This window comes from Chroicocephalus ridibundus, chromosome 13 (genome assembly GCF_963924245.1).
Source record: "Chroicocephalus ridibundus chromosome 13, bChrRid1.1, whole genome shotgun sequence".
In the NCBI taxonomy this organism is placed as follows: Eukaryota; Metazoa; Chordata; class Aves; order Charadriiformes; family Laridae; genus Chroicocephalus; species Chroicocephalus ridibundus.
Genome location: NC_086296.1, coordinates 3549318 through 3571274, shown reverse-complemented (window position 1 = coordinate 3571274; position 21957 = coordinate 3549318). Strand labels below are relative to the sequence as shown.

At 51.0% G+C, this 21957-nt stretch overlaps 2 protein-coding genes across 2 annotated transcripts; one reads left to right on the top strand and one right to left on the bottom strand.

Moving 5' to 3' along the window:
- Window positions 1-608: 608 nt before the first annotated feature.
- Window positions 609-7036, bottom strand: MMAB (metabolism of cobalamin associated B). Its single transcript, XM_063351319.1, has 9 exons — window positions 6901-7036; window positions 6756-6817; window positions 6559-6652; window positions 6102-6159; window positions 5154-5226; window positions 4673-4770; window positions 4281-4345; window positions 3193-3252; window positions 609-2821 (listed from the first exon to the last, which is right to left on the bottom strand). Exons 1-9 carry the CDS (start codon window positions 6981-6983, stop codon window positions 2734-2736), a joined length of 681 nt encoding a protein of 226 aa, XP_063207389.1. The 5' UTR covers window positions 6984-7036; the 3' UTR covers window positions 609-2733.
- Window positions 7037-7188: 152 nt separating this feature from the next.
- Window positions 7189-21407, top strand: MVK (mevalonate kinase). The gene is made up of 10 exons (XM_063351214.1): window positions 7189-7324; window positions 7626-7773; window positions 8846-8993; window positions 10272-10427; window positions 13214-13317; window positions 14375-14420; window positions 15215-15305; window positions 15748-15864; window positions 18974-19127; window positions 19450-21407. The coding sequence occupies exons 1-10, from the start codon at window positions 7247-7249 to the stop codon at window positions 19599-19601; spliced, it is 1194 nt and encodes a 397-aa protein (XP_063207284.1). The 5' UTR covers window positions 7189-7246; the 3' UTR covers window positions 19602-21407.
- Window positions 21408-21957: the final 550 nt, after the last annotated feature.

Sequence of the window (21957 nt, the reverse complement as noted above, 5' to 3'; positions counted from 1 at the left end):
CCTCCCATTATATTAATGAGGTGCAGGCACTGGAATCCCTATGCTGTACGGCTGGATTTGCTGGGTGGGGACAAAGGACTTGGAAAAACAAATGCTAACCCAGAGCAACAGAGCTTTATTTGTTTTAAAGCCTGTATTTCATTTCAGTGACGCTTCCCTCCTGCCCGCCGTCTCGCCAGGCTCTCGGGCATTACTGCACGCTGCTCTGACCGGCAGCAGACGCCGGCTTGGCCACAAGAGAACTTCGCTGAACTCAGCGCACAAGGTCCCTGCTGCAGCCCCGGTGTCCCCACCGCCACTGTCCCCCACTCCCAGCCCCATGCAGAGGGTGCGCTGGGGCCTGAGGGACCCGAGTCTTGCCGCAGTTTAATGGCCAGCAGCTCCCCTGCGTACCCTGGGGACGGAAAGGGCCCCCGGGGCTGGGACTGCGTTCACCCTCATCTCTGCCCCCTCCTAAATTCAAGCCCTGTCCCGCTCTCCCCGCTTAGCTGGGACAGCAGGGTCACCCCCGACACCAGCCGCCCTCTGCTTCAGCCCCGCGGAAACACTCGCCCGGGGAGGGAGGGGAGCTGGAAGCAGAGTACAGCCTAATAAATTTAATCTCTACATCACGTTAAAGCGTAGTGGCTAAATTTATTTCTCCTTGCAATCAAAACAATACTAGCTTTGGTCCCAAAACAGTAGTGAGATTTCTTCCCCCCAGCTGGGGGAAAAAAAAAAAAAAAAAAGAAAATACTATAAATCCATCCTGGAACTGATTTATATAGCATTCATGAAGAATTTATATTGCAAAGAATTTTATTCAATTAAACTTGAAAAGCCTCTAGATTCTTAAGGTTCAATAGTGATCACTGAGACAGAGCTATCATAAAGCTGGATGGCCTGTCTGGAGCAGGCATTGAGGAAATGTCTGATGTGACATTGCAGCTGACGGTACAGTCCAAATCAAGAGCATTTGTCATTGGGATGTGTTACAGGCTAAGGCTTGGAAAATTACTCTGTGAAAAATGTGCATTAACAATAGCCATGAAATATCTGTTTAAAAAAAAAAAAAAAAAAAAGAAAGAAGGGTGAATAATGAGACAGCGGTATCTATTAGCGCTGGGCATTCTTCACTCTGACCCCACTCTGATTAAAAAGTTAAACACAAAAGCCAGAGCCTCTTCTGGGCAGCAAGTTTGAGGTTGTTTCTACTCAAATAATTGAAGGGAGGAAGCTGCGTGACTGACTTAAAAGCTCCCGTCACTAGAAGCGGCACCGTTAGTGCAGGACAAGCACCTTGCCGTGGAATCACCTCTCAGCCCACAGGATTCCGTGCTGCTCCTCCATACGAGGAGGGAAAGACTTAAACCACCACGTCTGAGGTGTGTTCTTCCCAATTATATTTCTTATTGTGTTACTTAATTGTAAAGCTGTAATTGTCTGTATTCTCTACGCAACATGGGCGGCAAGGTGTTAACTCCTTCAGTTGCCTCTAAAACGCTTATTTACATACTGAGGGTGATTTTTGGCAGTCCTCAGTCCCTCAGGAGGCTGAACAGAGGATGTCTTCTCTGTTGAAGTACCGTGTTCTGCTTCGTGATGTTTGCGACCAGATTCTCCAAGCTCTAGGACACGCTCTAATCTACTCTGCTGAGGGCTCCGTGACAGCGACACTCCCGCGGTCGATGCGGACATTAACGTGTGTGAGATTTGAACCCCTTTAGGTGTTGGCCTCTCTCTTCCAACTCTAGCTGTCAGCTGAGGAGGCGCCAGGCCCCTGCTACTCATCACAACCCTGCTATCTGCAAACCGACTGACTTGAGTGCTCCCCAGTAGAGAGATACTGAAGCTAATCAAGGGCTCTACTCCTTCAGCTGGTACCCGCAGCCAGAGGGGGATGCTGTCACCAAACTCACACCAAACTGAGCGCTCAGAGGGGGAGCCCCATGTGGAGTTAACCCCAGCTACCTAAAAAAGAGCTTAGAATCACAGAATCATCTTGCCTGCACATGACCTGGTGGATTTGGTCCTTCCTCCTTTATCCCTCTATCCTGCGTGAGCCCCATTCCTGGCAGAGAATGCGCTGGATTGTTAGCACGGAGACATTCTTCACATGCATAAAGAGAAGCGGCCAGAGCCAAAGAATTCGTAGTGCATTCCTGTAAATCTCCACAGCTCAGCGTCAACCGGGGCTGATGGATTGAAAGCAACTTAAAAAAGAAAAGCACACTGGGCTCAGTATTAAAGTATGACAGTTAAGGGCCCTTTGGTACAAGTAAATCACGTTTATTATTCCAGAGCTTGCGGACAGAGTTCCTGTATCTCTACACGGTTGCTGTTCTGCACGAGCATTATGACTTAGAAAGAGAAGCTGATTGTTTTCTCCTCTTCATTCCTCAGAGTCCTGTCAAAGCCTTTCCACAGCACCTGCCGCTGCCCAGGGAAATGAAGACATCTCTAGAAATCGGCTGTAGCTCTTTGAAGCCTCCTGCCTCAACTCCAACCCAGGGCAAACAGTAGCTGATGCCATCACCGCAGTGTTATACAAGGGATATTTGGACAAGGCGCAGTGAACAGAACAGCTGTGTTCCTCATACTATTTATGAACAAGGTCCTAGTTATTTAAGCTGGAAGTTCTTGGCCGCTCACATTTCCAATCCGGACTCGTTCTCTTTCCCTTCCTCGATGGGGGAAAGCAGTCTGCTGGATTTAGCTTCCCGTGATCAAGGAAACAAACATTCCAGCTCCCAGTTACGCTTCGGGCTTTTTATATATTTTCTCTTCCTTCCCTTCCTTCATTGCAGCATAACGTGCCAAAACGAAGAGGTAGTCGCTCAGTCTGGAAACCAAGGGAAAAGCAGTGAAAGCACTTCTCTCACCAGCAATGCACAGCTCCACAGCAAAGCACACTGGCTGCCGCACGAGGACGGCAGGTCAAGGCAGACCACGCACAGGAGAAGTGATTTCCAAAATGACCTTCAACAAGAAAGCTAAGTGACTGCTCCCTCTGCACCCCAGCAGTGTCTGCAAACACACAGGCCTTGCAAGAAGACTTTTTAACAAGCTGCTTGTTTAAACTTCAAAAATCTTATTCTAGAAGGGAAGCTTCTTGAGAGGTAAAACCCCACAGTTTTATCCCAAGACTAAGGGAACACCACCAGGCACGCTCCAGTAGTACACAGTAAGGGTTTGGGATTTCATTTTTTTTACCTGTTTAAATATTTGGCCACGTTTGGATCTGCTTCCCCTGCTTGCACTAAAGGAACCACACTAGAAAAAGAAAAGGAAAACGTCTCGCTTTGAATGCTAAAGACTGAGATTCGCTGCAACACCAACCTTCGCACCCCAACCTCACCTGGAGTCCCCGTTCTAACTCCCCACCTGGGAACACGGTCTACTTCCCCGAGAGGAATCTGTGGTGGCTAAATGATGCAACTGATTTTTGTAACTGTACTGGAGTTCTGCAGCTCCACTCCTCTACAGGACACTCCTCAGTGGCCATCACTGAACAGTTTGCAGAATCATTATCCTTTTCTGCAAGTAAACAGGGACCCTTCTTTTGTTGAGACAGAGCTGTTCCTTGCCTCCTGACCGGTGCACAGCCCTCTTTCTACCTTTCTTTTGACAAGAAACCACTGGCTGTGATGTTAGGTTTTTTTTGAAGATCACGCTGCTTCGGTGTATCTTGTCAGAGCAGCAATCCTCGCAGCAGAGCACATCCACAAACACGTCTTCCTGCACATCAGCGGCTTCAGTAAAGAACCCCCAGTAACTTAGAACTGCTGGTGAGCAGGTTCAGGCTGACACAAGAGACTTTGCATGGAAATGATTTACATAACGAGAAGGTTTTTTTTCCTACGGACCTTACTAGGGGCAGTTTTCATCTCCAATAGAGAAGTGGGACAAGGTAGGTGTGGGCAGTAACACCGTAAGCTGCTAAATGCTTCCCTGGATCTTACACCTGCCAGTGCCCCGGCTTCCATGTGTGCTAGCCTACAAAATACATTTAGCAAACCAGATACGAGCTGAACACGTAGATGCATCTCAACATAAACCTGTCTGTTGGTTCTGAAGTTCTTAGCTCGCATGACCCAGTTCAGGGGAGGGAAGAGAGACTTGCCTTTTGCTGACTGCACTCCTGGAATTTGACTAATACAAACATATGAAGCTTGACTCAAGCTCTCGCCAAACGCAACACAGTTATGGTTGATTGCTCCGACTGCAATGATTTGCTATCATTGTAGCATTCTGATCACCTTTTATCAATTTTATTCTGTTACGCTACAGCCAACACTCACCACCTTTCAGCTCTGCGGCAGACAGCTCGGGAAAAATGGAGAGCAGCACTGCTTCTACCTCCTGACTGAAACAACAATGAAAGAGCACATCAACGTCTGCTAATAACAGATACAGCCATCCACCGTATTGTGTAACTCCAGCAAAGCTTATCGCGTCTCACACACACATGCAACTGAACCCTACGTTACGGCTCGGCAACTGGGAAGAGATATCTGAATGCAGTAGGATGGGGAGATTTAACTCAACTAGGTCCTTTCCCTCTGCTTTTCTTTTGGTATTTTCCATGCAAATAATGGCCTCACAACCTGTTTTCCCCCGGCAAGTGGCAGAGCAGATTTCCCCTAACAAAGCGAGCCTTCTCCAGTCGGTGAGAGGCATAAGCAGTACCTACTGGCAAGATGAAAGCTCTGAGTGGAGGAAGCTGCTCTGAGTAACTGTCAATCCACTGCTCCAGCTCCAGAACCGGCTTCTCACTAAAAGATGTTCGTTCTACAGAGGGAAAAGAAGACTCAACTAAAAGAAATGCAGAAGTGATTCAGTCTACAGATAGAGCTCTACTTTCATACTTCTTGTATCAGTAAGTCCTAAGAAAGCATCCCCCAAAAATCCTCCTGCGAGAGCAGGGCTGGCTCCCCATCCAGCAGCTGCAGCTGGGTGTCAGTGTTGGGGCACCGCCTCAGGCCAGCTTACATCGCTGGAGTCACACAAACACGGCAGCTTGTGGGACCACGTGTGACTTCATTCGGCGCCCAGACACGCAGCCCTTGGGGAGCTCCAACTACCACATACCAGAACGGCCTCCCCAGCGCCAGTCTAGAAGGACAGCTGTGATTCAAGAACCGCTATCCCAGGAAAGGTACTGTGGGGCTTACTTAAGTGAGCCTCCCTGGCTGAGGAGAGAGGCGTCGCGATGTTGGAGCCCACATCCTGCAGCATACACTGGACCTAGATGTGGCAATCAGGACAAAAATAAGAAGCGCTTTCATTAACCAGCCTTTGATGCTCCGGTACAACTGCAGCAAGCTCTGGGAGGCGACAGCTGGTTGTGCTGATTAAAGAAGATCCTACCCTTGTTGTTCATCATCCCCCAGCCTGCTGGCAGGGGGGATCAGATAAGTGCTCCCTAATTGCTTTATGAGAAGCCAGATTAGTGCATGTACTTGTTTTCACTGGCACGTTAAACCACCCTGGCTGACTTTGCAGAAAGCAGACTGGGGAGTGCTCATATAATCCCTTTGCTGGTAGAACACCGAACCAGTAACCTCTGGAAGAAAGGCAGTGACAAACAGCTGCAGACAGCACTGACTTGATGTCACGTCTGCTTCTAAGAGGGGCACCTCTCCGCAGCCCAGGATACTTGAGAGGCAGTCTGGTAAAGCTTTTTAAAGTCTCCGATTATCTCCTTCTGCATTCTTGTGCATAGTGAAGCTAATTAGCAAAACTCACAGACTGCCACGGTGGGAGCTGTCTCCCACCATCGTGCCCATGTGGTAACTTTGCCCCAGTTTCAAATCCGAGGCTATGTGACAACAAGACTTGTGTCCATGACTGTACAGTAACAGGTCTGAATAAATCTAGAGATGTTTGTCTGCCCTTAACTAATCACTTGATTACTCTCTAAGAAATAAATTTCTTTAACCAAGAAGGAAACCAGCAGATCAAGAGTCAGAGTCTGAAGTATTTATTTCTTTTAATACTAAATTTATTAAATTCCTGTGTGTCAGTGGGAGCACTGTGTCTAAAATTAAAGAGCTTAAGAATACATTTCAATACCACGAATGAAGTGGCTGCACTAGGTGACAATTATCGTTAATACTCACTTTGTGAAGTTGTTCAACAAACGTGTGGCCCTTTTCACTGCTAAATTCACCAGCAAGCCTAGGTTAAAAAAAAAAAAAACACAACAAAAAAACCCAGAGTTAGCTGGACATGAAATTGTGCATACATGTTATTCCATACGAAAAACACAGAATATTTGGATACTCCTGGCTGTTTGCCAGCGCAACCCTCCAGAGAAATTTGGTTCAGGGCATTATCCCCCTCCCTCCTGCTGGGCGGTGGGGCTGGGAGAGGAGTTCTTAATGGCAGAGGACACCCAGAAGACGCACACAGAAGGGGTTTGGGCCAGTGTCCTTAGGCCTTTGTGCATGTGGAGGGCCTGGGTTTGGCCTGCCCAGGGCCAGAGCTCCCCGGGCTGGCGGCCGGTTCCCCGGAGAGCACGTCCAGCCTGGCACGACAGGGCTGGCAGCGGGACAGGGTCCTGGGGCAGGGGGTTACCCGATGGCCGAGCTCAGTTCGTCGGTGGCTCCCAGGGCTTCGAAGATCCGGTCACCCTTCGGCCTCCGCTCCCCGGTGAAGGTGCTGGAGAAGCCTTTGGGAAAGGCCCCGGGGAGGCTCTCAGAGGCCGGGTCCGACCCTGCGGAGCTCCCTCCGGGTGTGTGTGTGTCCCCGTCCCCGCTCCCCCGGGGCGCTACCTGCGTCTCCCGTCTTCGTGTAGATCTTCGGGGCTCGGTCGCTGCGGGTGTCGGCGTCGGGGCTGCGGAGGCACAGGCCGTGAGGGGGGGGGCCGGGCCGGACCCGGCCCTGCCCCACTCCACCCGGCCCCATCCCCGTCCTCACCTGCCCGTCCCGCTCCACTGCCGCCGCCCCGCCGCCCACAGCGGCCCCCGCAGGCCCCAGCCCCCCGCCGCCCGCCCCAGCATCCCTCCCGGCCACCGTAGCCGCCGGCCACCGCCCCTTGACCCTCGGCGGCCGCCGTCCCTCCCTTTGCCCACGCGCGCTGTCACCCCAGCACCGCGCCACCCCGCGCCCATTGGCCTTCCTCAAGTCCCGCCCCCGCGGCCCTCACGGCTATTGGCTTAAGAGCAAGGAGGGCGGGGCAGAACGCGGCTCCTATTGGTGGCCGGCGCTGTCAGTTCGCGCGGCTGGAGTGGGATTCTTGAGAGGCTGCGTCCTGTTGCGGGAGATGTGGGAGCGGAGCCTGGTGCTGTCCGCCCCGGGGAAGGTCATCCTTCACGGGGAGCACGCCGTGGTGCACGGCAAGGTAAGGGGCCTGCTGCCGCCGGGGGCTCCCGGGGCCCCGGCCCGGCCCGGCTCACCCCATCTCACCTCACCGAGTCAAAGAATGGTTTGGGTTGGAAGGACCTTAAAGGCCACCCAGTGCCACCCCCTGCCCTGGGCAGGGACACCTCCCACCAGCCCAGGTTGCTCCAAGCCCCATCCAACCTGGCCTTGAACCCCTCCAGGGATGGGGCAGCCACAGCTTCTCTGGGCAACCTGGGCCAGGGGCTCACCATGCTCAGAATGAAAAAGCCTCACCTCGTGCTGTTTTTCCTTGCCCACAGGTGGCCTTGGCCGTGGCACTGGACCTGAGGACCTTCCTCTGCTTGCGGCCCTGTGATGATGGCAGGGTGTGCATCCGCCTGCCTGGTGTTGGCGTTGTGAGGAGCTGGGACACCCCCTGCCTCCAGGACCTGCGGAAGGGCTTTACAGGCAAGCGCTGGGAGGAGGAAACCACTGCCCGTGTGTCGTGTGGGGCTCTCGGTCCTGCTCGGCGCCTTCTGCCCAGTGACTGTGCTGGGACCCCCGTGGGGTGATTTGTTCCCCCTGCAGAGGTTTGCTGGGCCTTATCATCTGTGACCATGCTCAGCGTGTGTTAAACACTAACATGTCCCTGCACACCACCGGCTCAGGCACCTGCACTCCCTCTGTGTGCCTTTTGTGACCTGCCTGATGCTCTGGTATATGTGAGTGGCCATTGCTGTGGCTGTGTTCTCCTGTTTCAGGTTCCCAGGGGCTTGTTCTAGTGCTGTTGCTGCTGCTCATGTGGTGTTGTAATACATAAAGAAGCCACCCAGGGACCACATCCAGCTGTATTACTAGTGGAGGGTCAAAAAGGAGTCTCTCTGAAGCTGGTCTGAATTAAGAGCTCTTGGGGAAGGTGGGAATACGGGGCTTGTTTTCCTGCCTCTCTCCCCCATGCCAGCCCTCACTGGAATTTCTGCAGCATCTTGTACTGGGTGGAGCCGCTCACTGGTGGTTGTGCCATTTCCCTCCAGAGTACCTGGTGTTAATTCCTGTGTCCCTCATGAGCACTGTTTGCTTAGCAGAAAGCAGAACAAAGTCTGCTGAGTCAGAGCATTGATAACCTTTCTGAGCACTGACCAAAAGGTCTCTGACACTGATGCCTGTTCCTGGCCATTTGGAATCCAGACTCGTGTGAAGTGCATCAGAATATCCATGTTCTTTAATAAAGAGTTTGTCACTTGCTAAGTTCTACATAGTGATGGATGGGCACACTGGAAAGTGTAGGCAAGGAGAGAGATGCTGTAATAAAATGCCAGCATGGGGTGTAGAAACACTGGGTGTTCATAGTGGCTGGAGGAGATTTTGCTTTTATTTCATCATGAATCCTCATGTAGAAAGTTTATAGGTGAAATCTGAAGTTGTCTCAATCTGTTTCTGCCTACTTTAATGGGAGATGTTGTTCTTGTAAAAACTGCTTTCAAGTTTAACAATTCCCTGGTTTCTAAGTGTTTAAATTCTCCCCTGCTTGCTTCCATAGCCGACTTTGATGAATCTAAATCCCCCAGTGTAGAACAGCTGGATACACTGAGAGAGTTTGCTGGAATCGCTGCCGGAGCCTCAGCTCCCGAGAGCCTTGCTACTCTTGCCTTTCTGTATATGTGCCTGGCTATTTCGGCTAAGTATGGGTAAGGCTATCTTCCTGCCCCAAATTAAACATGCTGTCTTGAGTGTCGTTCACCATTAATTGTTTTTACAAGGTCGTGGGAAGAAACCAAATCTTGGAGGCAAAATAAGAAATTACAGGAAATCTCACTTTGTTTAGGTTCTGAGCACCTCAGGAGACAGTCTTCAGAGCTGAGCTGTTTGGTGGGTGGGGTGCCCCAAGCAGGTGAGCTGGGAATCATCTGCTCTCATTTAGGCATCTAGCTCTGAGGTGCTTAAGTCAGAGCAGTTCATCCCACCCTTCCTGCACGGTCAACAGAAGCAGAGGCAGACATCCCTCTCTCCATCAGGCAGCTCGTTTCATCCTGGCTTAGGTTAGAAAAACTGCTGCAGATACAAGCTGTGAATTCATTGTCTGAGCTAAATCTGATCCCTCTTGTGGGCTGAATCTCCCTAAAACTATGAGAACTTGGGCTAACCGCAGCTCAGGGCTGTTCCAGTTTCTGAACTTGACCAACACTGTTGGTCGATGATATCGGTGTAAATTACTGGACAGGTGCTCAGGGCAATGTCTGATGCAGCACTGCTTGCTATTTTAAACCAAGTCAGAACCTGACTTCAATATTCATAGCAAAGGAATCAAAGGTTAAAGAATCATGATGTGTAGCTGCATCGTGTTTTACTTTGCAGTCTCTTCAGTTGCTTGGTGATAGCCCTGGGGCTGTCATCAGCCTGCCCTGAAACCATCAGTTCATAGTTCATGTCGCTCGCCAGCCAGTGAAAAGCTCCTGCGTTTGATGTTAGGGTCTGTAACACAACCTGTGTGCGTTCAGTGGAGAAACGGGGCATGTGTGCACAAATATATGGGTATTTCGTCTTCTCCATCAGCTTGTCGCTCTGGTGGGATGTAACTATGCAGTCATGGATTTGGGATATTTAGGCTTCATTTAGAAATGTGTTTAAAATCATGTTTACAACAATCTTTGAAGGGTCTCTTTATGGTGCTACTCAACTATTTAGTTACTAAGTGCCCCTGCTAGCAGCTTGACAAGCTGTGCTAATCATAGATCCAATTCAGCAAGGCTTTGTTCTAGTACAATGGCTTAGCAAGGCTACTCAGCTGTGCTCACTGAGCACTCGTGATGCCCGTGTGTGTCGGATGCGTATGCATGTGCTGATGTTGCCAGTTTTCAACCAGCTTTTCCTGTGATCCGTCCTAATTGGCATCTTTTGCCTTTGAAATGTTGTCTCAAGATGGAATTCAAGGTTGTTGTGTTACATCCTGTGTGTTTGTGTTTCAGAGATGTTCCGAGTGTGGACATACTGGTGTGGTCTGAGCTGCCCACAGGAGCTGGGCTGGGTTCGAGTGCTGCCTATGCTGTTTGCTTGGCAGCAGCCCTGCTGACGGTGTGTGGAGCCATTTCATGCCCTCTGAAAGAAGGAGAATCCACAGCCAGGTAACATATTGCACCGGGGAAGTCTCCCTGCCTGGGATGCACAGCCTGGAGCAGCTCTGCTCTCTGTGCCCCTGTCTTTTACCTGCACAGATTCTGGCACTGGCACCTCGTGCTCTCTCTGGCCAACTCCTGGGCCATGGCTGTGGCTGCAGCAGTGGCACCCTGAGCTCAGTTCCTTTCCCTTCCTCTCCTATCACTGCCCTGTGTTCCCAGCAGCAGGGACGAGCCCTGTCCCAGACCTGTGTATCGTCTGTTTACAACTTGCTTCTGATAAAAGCAACTGGATGCAGAGACTTGGTAAAACGTGCACCATTTCCCTTTTCTAGTGTAAGACACACATACGTACAAAAAAAAAAAAGCTTTACTTTGCCAAGCAAATAAAACACACTTTAATGTGGTAGGGTTTTTTAACCTCTATTTCCTGTCTGTCCCCGAGCATCTTCCACGTTTTGCTTTGAGTCCTCAAGGAGTCGAGGTTCCTTTCTAGTTTTTCTGCATTTCCACATGAATTTCTTTTCTGCATGTGGTACATTTCCTTCTGATCTCCTGCCTGCGTTTCCCTTTTATCAGTGACTGGTGAAAGGGAGTTTCTTTCCTTCTGCCCTTGGGTTGCTTTCCCTTGGAGTTCAGTCTTGAAAAACTGGTCTGCTCTGCTGTGTGTCTGAGGAGGCTCTGTTTAAAGATGCGTATCACAGCTGGAGTGGCAGAACCCTCCATTGTGTGCTCGGTGCCAGGTGCAACCTTTTATGGCTGGCTTCTGTGGATTTTGTGTGGGACTGAAAGTGAGACAGCAAGAAGGGGTGACTGTCCTCTGCTTCAAAAACAGAGTTTGCAGCCTGACCCAGAAGCGTGTTCCTAGAGCGGAGCAGTTTGTACGCTGTGCTCGGGTAAATCTCCCAAATAGTCACATGGCATGAGAAATGAAAGGCCGGTTCCAAACCAGGCAGCGAGGATGTCTTCATTCCCTGCTCGCACGTCTTAGCTTCAGCTTGAATACAGCGTAATTATTTTTTTTTCTTCCAGCTGGCATGCAGAGGGGTAAGTGAGAGATGGGGGTGTCAGACTTCAGAAGGTTTTTGCTTAACATTGCAAGAAAAGAACAGCGTGATATAATGACTCCTGTGTAGAGAAGAATCGCAGCCTCTCAAAGAGGATTAAAAACAAGTGGTTTACAGCAAACTGCGCTTCTATTTTGAGTAGCGGTGGTGTGAGCTGTTTTCCCGAATGCTTCACAGATTAAATATTGGCAAGTGAAATGAAAGGTGTGTGGAGATGGATAAAGACATTCAGCTGAGGCCCAGGGAAGTGGGGAGTTAAAGGAAGCAGCTTCCAGACAGCAGGTGGCTCTCAGAATTTCTGCCCTGCTTTAGCGGTTCTCATTATTTTGTGTAAGACTGTGATGCTTTTCCAAAATCCATATTTGTGCCTCTGCTCCATCGTGTAATACCTGGTCTGGGCCCCATATTCTAAAAACCTGTCGAATGCACGTTCTCGCTGCACCAAACACCAGCTCTGATCTCTGCAGAACATCACCGGTGCTGGGATATCTGATACCACGGTGCATTAGGCTGTTTGGAATCGTGGGGGTCAGAAATGCGTTTTTGTGTGCCTGCGTGAGTCTAAGTGTGTTACAGCAGGGTGCGGGAGGGCTAGCTGGCTCCCTGTGGGTGTCAAGCTTCCTTTGAGGTGCCCGGGTTTGAGGCAGTCCTTCAGCGTGGAGTGAGTGGGTGGGTTTGAAACAGACTGGTGAGCTCTGAAGGTGGTTGTGTGGGTGTGAGCCTTGCAGAAGCAGGTCCAGAGCAGCGGGGTTTTGAGAGGTGCTGGGGGAGATATCACTGTGGTGGAATTGCAGCAAAGTTGCAGCCAGCAATTGCTTTGTAAGTGACAGCTCTGTGTTTGCTTTTTGTATTGCTACTGCCCATTAATTAGTATGTTCAGTCAGGGGCCTTGATCCTCGCTGAGTCTGACCCAGCACCAAACTCTTTGTGCCGGCGTTTAAACTCTCAAAGCACTTAGCAATTTATGTGACTGCTTTTAAGACAACAGAAAGACCCGCTTTTGTGTTTTTAGCATAACACCTTCTAGATCTGCATTTGGTTCCCTTCTGTGCTCTAAGTGCCAGCTTGAAGTGTTAGGAGTTAACCACTAAAAATCAAAGTCTTTGCTGGAGATAGTAAATCCGTTCTAACTGCACCTTTTGACCTAATTTACGAGCCTTCTGCAGCTGAGTAGCTGGCAATTAGAGGCTGAAGTTGCACGTGTGAAATGCAACTTTTACTGTTCTCTTCTCACATTGTGCCTTCTGCGTCTATAAATACACCATCCTGCCTGTTGGTGAGCAGGATCTCAAGCCAAGATGTGTGGTAACACCCAGTGTCAGGGAGGTGTGGAGAGGTCTGGACTTGCATTCCGTTAAATCTGAGCTTAACTAGGCCGGGACTAGGATCTTCTCCCTGAATCCCCTCACTCCCTCCCTTGCTGCAGCAGGAGCGCTGGGTAGTGGTTGTGCCCTTCGTGCTGTCTCAGTCTGTGGAGCAGCACCAGTTCCCCTCACGGGCTGGATGTGTTTCGAGTGCCAGTTAATTGCTGTGAACGGCAATGTGCGCTCCCTGCCAAAAGAATGCCGTGCACAGAGGGAATTTGCAGTGATGGGGCTTCCCACAGCAACTGGGTGCGTTGTATGGTTCCCATCGCTTTCGTATCTCCTGTGGCCTGCGGTGCTTCTCGCTGTCACTCCACATGTGCTGGTTTGGGTTGTGTACTGGAGTCATTTTCTTGCCTTTCAGGTGGACAGAAGAAGAGCTGACTCTGATCAACAGCTGGGCCTTCCAGGGGGAGCGGGTGATCCATGGCAATCCCTCGGGTGTGGATAATGCTGTTGGTACCTGGGGTATGTGTGTGCTGCTCCCCAGCACTGAGTGTGGATGCTGAGGAGAGGCTTAACGGGGTGGCAGAGCAGCAGCCACATTTCTGTTCTCCACCGCAAAGTGTGCATCAGCTGTGGGAAGGGGGTGAGCAGATGCCACAAGTTGTGTTTCTGCAAATGCTGAGGCTTGGTTGGGATTGCTGCAGCAACACTGGATGGAGCAGGTTGCCTCACTGCACCGAGGTACAGCAAAGGGACAAGAAAATCCCAAATTCGGGTCATTCTTTTCACCCGAGTTGAGGGAATCCTTTTCTGTCTTGTTTTGCCCCGTCTGTAAGCTGGGACTGAAGCCAGCTGGGCTGTTGGGGACACTCTGCGGTGACACCAGAGATCTGTGGCCCCAGGCAAGTGCCGTGGGGCAGAGACTGTGTTGCAAATCACTGATATTTAAACATTCTGTCGTGAACAAAGAAACCTGATCCTGTCCCAAGGATAATGCAGTAGAAAATGCAGTTGGACAGCTGTCATTTAGTTTCAATTAGCAGAGACTTCCAAGTGTTTTGGAAGTGTCCTTGGAGACTTTTAATAATCTTTCTAATGAGACCTAATCGCAATGCCTTTGTAAAAGTAGGAGCCAAGTGAGACATTCCTTCTGGACAATGAAATTCCGTGCTGAAGGACGGCTGCTGACATGAGTGCACACGTTCAGTCCAGTTTGAAACCTGCGTGCTTGGGTCTGCCCCAAGGAATCACTGCTTGATTGCTTTTTTTTTTTTTCCCCAGTAGAGATTTAATGCTGGCCAAACTCTTTGCCTTTTAAAAAAATATTTAATGTGATCCCAGAGTAGAAGAGAGCAAAGGGAAAGGCATTGGGTTAACTACGTCCAGCCAGACCCTCTCATTAAGTCAGCAGGGTTAGGCAGATTCATGCCGTCTGGGAACATGGTTCATTTAGCTGGTGTTTCTTGCAATTACTGTCATATGCTCTGGGTGAGGTTCTAAAGATGAAAGACCTTCTGTCTCTTACTGTGTTATCTCTCAGCTCACTGTGTACTGAGACAATGCATGTATTTTACTTTAGGTGGAGCCCTGAGATACCAATCAGGAAAAATCACACCATTAAAGAGGTAATATTCGAGTTTAAAAATAACAGTTACATACGGTGGGTGGAATATGTCAGAAAGGCATTGGGTGGATCTCGTAGGGTATGAGATTGACGGGAGATCACTAACAGGGTGGCGGAAGGGCTTTGTAGACAGATTTTGCTGTGGGTGTGGGTAGCTTGGGCGTTGTCTTGAGTGTTGTTGGGGTGGACGGGAACAATGAAATGTTTGGTCATTATGTGACATTAGATGAACACAGCACAAAGGATCAATATTAATTTCATGGCATTATGGGCAGCAGGAACCGATCTGCTCCTGGCAGCAAATGACATTGTGGGGAGGGGGAACTTTTTGCTTACCTGGTGGTAGGACTGCATGAAAACCAAGCTGCGGAGACAAATCCAGGTCCTGCATGTTCCCTCTGCCTCCTGCCAATGAAGTATAATCTGACTCCATTAAAATCTTTCACAGTGCATGAAATTGCTCTATTAGCAGTTAATGGCTACTGCTGGCTAGTCTCGCAGATAGTATTTCAAAGGGAAAAATTTTGCTTGAAAAACACGGATTTCAGTAAATATGTTACAGTCCTATTTATAGTGCTTGTACCATTGTTCCTTGTATCTAAGAGGAACAAGCCCGAACCCAGCTAGCACTGAAGCACCTGCTTAACTTTTTTAAAACTAATGTGACTCTGTATCTTGGGTGTCTTGCTCAAATAGGCCTTTTGAGGCAGAATGAACTGTAGCTGTCTGGGTCTTGGGAGCTGCTGGGGTACTGTGGAAAAAAAGAGGCGAGGAGATGTCTCGTGTTGCTTCCAGGGTGCCGACACTGAGGATCTTGCTGACCAACACAAAAGTCCCTCGAAGCACCAAGATCCTGGTGGCTGGCGTCAAAGAGAAGATCCTGAAGGTGCAGCACCCGTGTGGTTGCAGGGACGGAGATGTGTGCTGGGGTGGGGAGATCCCTCATGAGCTCAGATCTCATGCAGGTCTCATGGGGATCTCTTGGGAGATCCCTCCTGTAGTCACTGCATTCCTACCTGCTGGTAGCTAGTACCCAGCTACCCTGGGAATAGGGGCTCAGCTCGCCTCCTCCCTCTCTCCAGCGTTAACAGGGCTTGCTACAAAAATCACCAGTTCTTTCTGCTGGCCTGTTTCCATCTCTTCCTCCAGTTTCTGCACGTGGGAGCAACTTATCATTGCCCTGCTCTGCAGGAGGGGTTTCCATGAATGAGTAGCCCTGGGTGGGGTGAGGAGTTGCCCAGCTCACGGGGACTGGGTCCAGTTTTATCCCAATGGTATTAGAAGGCTAGAGAGCAGTCCTCTCATATCTTGCCTTCCCCCCTTCTCAGTTCCCTGCTATAATGAACCCGGTGCTGGACTCCATCGATGCAATTTCTCAGGAGTGCCAAAGTGTTCTGGAAGCGATGCCTGCAAATCCATCACCAGAATATTACCCTGTGCTGGAGGTAAGGGGCTTGTTCGCCAGTATTTTTAGACACTGTTACTGTTGAACATCAAAATGTCATTTAAAGAACATTAGGTCTAAAAAAAAAAAAATTTGATAGCAGGAAATGTTCAGTTCCGAGTGAAACCATGGTCTGTGTGCGCTGCTTTTAATGCTCTTCCTGGAGCCAAGAGAGAGAAAATGCTGCTGATGTCTCTCCACAGCAGTGCACAGGGAGGGAAGGAGTGGGCCTGGTGCTTTGTGGACCTGTAGCTTCGGAGGTTTTGTTTCCCTTTGCTAAGAAATGTGGAGTGAGTTCAGGCTGAGACGCTGCCTCCCCGCGCCATGGGCCAGCCAGGCTCGTTCTGGCAGTCGCTGCCTGTGAAGCAATTGCTTTGTCATTGCCAAGGCTGGAGTGAAGAGCAGAGAGCCCAGCAGCCACTGGTTTGTGATGGACTGGTTACGAGCCAGCTCCCATTGCTCTGTGCTCATCCTGGCTCCAGAGGATAACGAACAGAGTTGTGCCCAGAGCTGACCTGACATTGATGCATGAGGTGCATACAAAGATCTGTGTTCGTCTTGGCTTTGTTTGAAGTAGGAGAGGCTGCTGTGGTGGGGGGAAACGCGCTTCCAAGTGGAAGAAGTTTTTTGCGGTGCCGAGAGCACTGTATTACGGATTCATACAACCATGGGGTAAGGATGTGTGGCAGTGTCCCAGCTGAGGCAAACCTGGCCTGGCCACGGGTGCCAAGTGACTTGGATGGTCAAGAACCATTTGGTACCAGCTGTGCAGTTCCTTATTGGCATCTGGATCCCTCCCCTCAGCCCTCCTGTGAGGACCTCTGCTTGTCCTTGCTCTCGCTGGCAGGCTGTCCCCTCCACAGCTGTGAGTGTGCTCCAGAGGTGCAGGAGGGGGCTCTGGGATGGGGCAGAGAGCTCCACCTGTGGCAGCAGTGTAGGGCCGCTCTGTTAGCCGATGGTGGGTACAGCCTTCTCTTTGCTTCAGGCTACACCGCACCTCACTGCGTGTGGGTGAGCTGCTCTAGGGACTGCAGCAAGCACAGGAGGGTCTCCCATGGGATTTGTAGCAAAGTCCTTCTGTTCCCTTTGCACTAAGGGGGTGGTGGGTTTCTACACCCATTGGGGTGGGTTGACCCTAATGAGGGCTGGGCCGGCAGGGCTGCAGGAGGTCTGGAGTCTGTTTGCAGCATAACTTCAGACAACTCCTCTCCACGTTGCTCAGGCTGCCAGAAGTATTGGGGGGCGGGGAAGAGGAGGGATAATTTGAAGCGTGCTTTGAGATCCTCATGTGGAAGGTGAGAAAGCAGCCTTGTATACAATGCCCAGGAAGCAGCACTGCAATGAGCCGATTTCTGTCTTGAATCTGTTGGTTTGTCTTGTGCTTGAAGAGCCCACAGAGGCACAGCTGATTATATGCAGCATATATATATATATTTGGCTGTTTCTGAAATGTGCTCTTCTGGACAGCATTGTATTTGAACCATCGAACTAGTCTACTGTGTCATAAGCTGTCATCTGATTCCTGGCAGATTTTGGATCAGGAGATGACAGGTGTCTTGGATCATCATAGACAGTGCTGTGCCCTCACTCAGGCATATAAAGAGGCCTCTAGATGGACGTCTGTCCAACCCAGCACAGAACTTGTGATATATGCACTCTGCATGCGACTGGCTAATTCATCTCCCCGCATTTGTTTAAATGCAGTACAGACATGCTCTGGAGGTGAGGAGAGGGATTATTTCTGCATCGTCCCCTCCTGTGTGGTGTTAGCAGGAGCTGAGGGAGGGTGATGTGACTGACACCTGCCACTGTGCAGCGTGGCTCCCACTGCTCCCTGTGCGCAGCATCCCTCCCAGCTCACCGCAAGCCGCAGGCAGGGAAGCGCCTGGTGGCACTGGCTGGAGAGGCGAGCACAGGGCTCCTGTTGTTAGGGAGCCTCTCTGGGACTGGTCCCGTCTCAGCTGGCTCCCTGCTTTCGACACTCTCTGGGACAGCGATGGGAACAGCTGCCACATGCCAGGGAGATGACGGAGTTGGGGTGTCAGACCAGCATTGTTGGGAACAAGCTTCCTTCACTGGTGGTACTGATGAGCTGGGAGGGCACTGCGGTGCTTGGGGTCCTGGTGTCAGTTCCTGGTCCTGCTCCAGGCTTGCTCTGAGTGCAGTCAAAGCCCTGCCTTCTATTCCTCAATTCCTCACCTCTAGTACTGGGAGGAGAGAAGCTGTAACTCCCACCTCTGTGTAGCATTGTCCGTCGCTTGGGCCATTTGGACTTTGCTGCTGTGGCAGCTTTCTCCAGGAGCAGTGGCATTTGTGGCTGGCTGGGACAGCGTGGCAGAGGCGCACTTGCGGCTCACCAGGGCTGGGCAGCCTTGCTTGGTGAGCGGCTTGTGCTGCTCTCCCCCGCAGAGAGGACCCTCTCGACCCCACTTGTGCTGGGTGCCAGATTCCCAGCATGGAGCTGGTGAGAGGCCCCTTGGCTCGCAGCCCAGGCCCTGCCCGTCGGGAGGGAGAAGTGCTGCACAATGCAAACAAGGGGAGTTAACTCCATGTCGCCTCTCCAGCAATGCCATTTTGGACTTGGCTATGTCAGAAGTCCCCTGGATTTAGTTATGCTGGATGGATTGCAGAGCAGTGCAGGGTGACAGCCAGGAGTGAGAGATGCTGGCTTAGTGCCCTTCCCACGGCCAGCGAGGGGGCTTGCACAGTCTCCTGCTCAACACTTGTGTGACAGGGGGGAGGTGAAGCAGGCGGGAGGCATCAGGGAGCTCTGATTTAGCACCTGAAATAAATGCCTGTTGGCAGCTTGTGGTGACCAGGATTTTCTCTGTCCTCGCTGAGCAAGGAGGTCTGGAAGGTGTTGTACCGCTGTTGCTGGTGGGCAGCAGCAGCATGAGTCGTGAGGGGGACAGGGACAGATGAGCAGCCCAAGGCTCGGACCCTGCCCTTGACCTTGCTGCCCTGTGCTGCTGGGCCCCGAGACGTGCTGGTGGCCAAACTGTGTGCAGAAATGGGGTGGCTGGGAAGGCAGGGCAGGTCCCCTGCACCTCGCTGGGGAGGGAGCCTCTGTCACCATGCGTGCTCATCTCGTGTGTGCGGTTGCTTTTTAGGAACTCTTTGATATAAACCAACACCACTTAAACGTGATTGGAGTCGGCCATCCCTCCCTGGACAGGCTGTGCCGGGTGACGGCGTCCCATGGCCTGCATAGCAAGCTGACCGGGGCTGGTGGGGGCGGCTGTGGCATCACCCTGCTGAGACCAGGTCAGTTAACCCTCTACTCGCCCTGGGCATCCTTCCCCCATTCCGTGTGGCCCTCCCGGTGGGTTCAGGTTTGGAAGCAGAGGGATACGGCGCTAGCCCTCGTATAGCTGTGGTGGGTTGTGAAGCCATGTCACAAGTGCGGGATGGTGTGGTTTGCAGCGTTTCATACAGGGGTGATTCAGTGCATTCATTTATGTGTGTCAGATCTTCTGGGCATTGGCCCTGCTCCAGGGGGCATGTGTTTAAACGTGCGATGGCCCATTTCGGTCTCCCTGCAGTGGCCTAGCTGACTAACTGGCTGCTCTTGCCTTCCTCTTGGCAGACACCTCCCTGCAGGCCGTGGAAGCAGCCAAGCGAGACTTATGTGCCTGTGGATTTGAATGCTGGGAGACCAATATCGGGGCCCCCGGAGTGACCCTGCACTCCTCCTCGTCTTTAAACGCTGAAGTGCTGCACGCGCTCTCCCAGAGTTAAGCTTCTGCCTCTGGCAAGACTGAGCTCTTGGCACCGCATCCTTGGAGTGTGCTCTGATGCCTGGAAACTTATTTCCCGCTCTCCTGTGTGGCTGTGGGCCTCTAGACACGGCTGTGGAGCCAGTTTCAGGCCTGGTGTCACTGGGAGCGGGGGCTGCGATGAGGACTTGGGAGCAACTGCTTGCACTTGGGCTAGGTGCGAGTTTGAGCCAGGCTCTCAAAATCCTGTTTTGAATTTACTTACTCAACTGCTGTGCTAATCCCGAGGGGCAGGAGGAGAGGGTCTTGGCTGGATTCCGGCGCGGATAATGACACTTGGCTTGGTTCTGCTGCTTCGGATGCATGGGGTGTCTCTTCCCTTCTCCCCTGGCGTCCTGCGAGGGCGGGCAGTGAGGCTGGCAAGGTGGATGCGCAGAGCGCTTTGACATTTTTGGGTGAAAAGCATCTTGGCAGCTCAGGGCTTGATACTCAGGTCTCCATTTCTCTTGGACCGCAGCTCACAGCGGAGAGGCAACCTTTAAATACAGCCCTAACCTGATACTAATTAAGATTTGGATAATGGGGTGGGGAAGGCACATTTTTAATGATATTAAGATGGTTTTCACTCTTTTTCCATGAGCGTTTCCACTCTTTTCTCTGCCTGGGCTGATAAGCAGGGTGCTGTAGCCAGACTCCGGCTTCTGTTCATGTGCTCGAGGTCTGTCACCTGCGAGGGGGTGGCCAGAGGCAAGGGCAGTCTTAACGTTTCTACTTGTGATAGCTCTTCTGGGATCCCTCACGCTTCAGTCTTAAACAAGCATGTCCTTGACCCTGCCTGTTGTTGGGTGTGTGAAACACGCCACTGCCAGGGCCGGGGGGGTCAGGGACAGAGCAAACACTAACTTGTTTTTATTGAAAGTAATAGTTTTGAAGTAGGGAAAAAACAAAAAAAAAAGATTAAAACCCACCTCCACAAAAACTGACTGTAACTTGCAGTTGGCAAACTGTAAAACCGAAATGCATTCAAACTTATTACGCAAATGTAAATGCAGTTTTTACTTCTAAAATTTTAATGAGTTGTACCACGGAACGAAAGGGAATTGGCAGGTGAGTGTCTGAAGCCAGAGTATCTTGAAGTAATAAGCTGACTCTTAATGGCTGTGGTCTCTTCGGTACCTGCCAAAGACATTTTATCATTGTTCTGGGTGTCTGGGTGGGTTTTTGTTTTTTAAAGTGTAGCTCTCTTCAAGAATTGCTTCATTCAAAGCTGAGTAAGAAATTGGCAGAGGTGAGGGAGTTTGCCTTCCCCTTCCAGCGCAGGAACAAAAAAAAAAAAAACCTCAAGTGCGAGAAGTTGAGATGTACTAGCTCTAAAATGCTGGCGTCATGATGACCAGCTTTACTTCACTGATCAGATGTAAAACTGTCTCTGGTTTTAATAAATTTATGGTTTTATATGTGCAAAGTGTTCTTTGATAATTATGCTGGGTACAAAAGGAAGAAAGTACCTTACTCTGCTTCAATAAAAACAGGTTTCAGATGCTGGGTTTCTACATGTCTAATTACAATTCCAATTTGCATCCAAGAACGGTTTTACACTAATCGCAAGTCAGAAAGCCTGATAAATAATTTACCATTTTCTAATACAGTGTAATCAATGTGAGTATCTGGGAGCGTGTTGACTCTCTAACCGCTTAAATGTGTCTGTAGTTTCTGCTGGTTAGCACAAAGAAGTGCCAAATCCAGTGCGAAGAAACCTCGCTTCAAAACAACGTGTCTGGGCTTGATCCTCATTAGCTGCTTCCCTTGGAAGGCGGCTTCCCAGTCACGCGCCGAGTGCTGGGGGAGTAGGGAGGGAAAGAGCAATAAAATTTTTTTTTGATTTACTGGTTTAAATCGTAATTCAAATTGGCTGTACCCAGAACACGTGCCATGGGATCCCCCAACCTGGGATCCTTTTGCCTGCAACCTTCCAGCCTTCTCTGCTTCGTTTGTGGGTGTGATGGAGGTGTAGAAGGGACACGGAGAAAGGCGGTGGCTGAGCCCCGGCAGCTGAGATGGGAGTGATGTGAGCTGTGGTGGGGCGCAGCGCCTTCGGTGGGTGCAAGCTCCCCTTCCCAGGAAGGCTCTGGCCGCATCCAGAGGTTTTCTCCAGGCTCCGCTCATCCCACTCTGCTCCCTGCCAGGGCGGAGGTGGGTGATGTCCCCAGGCTGAGTCAGGGTTCGTGGCAGCAACTGTCAGGGTGGCAGAGGGTGACCCAGGTCTGTGAGACCCCCGCTATGGGAAGGGCCCTGCTCCGGGGGGCGGGGGTCAGCGGGAGTGCTACCGGGCAGGTGCTGCCCACCCTCACACCACGGCTTTGCCAGAGCTGGTCTCT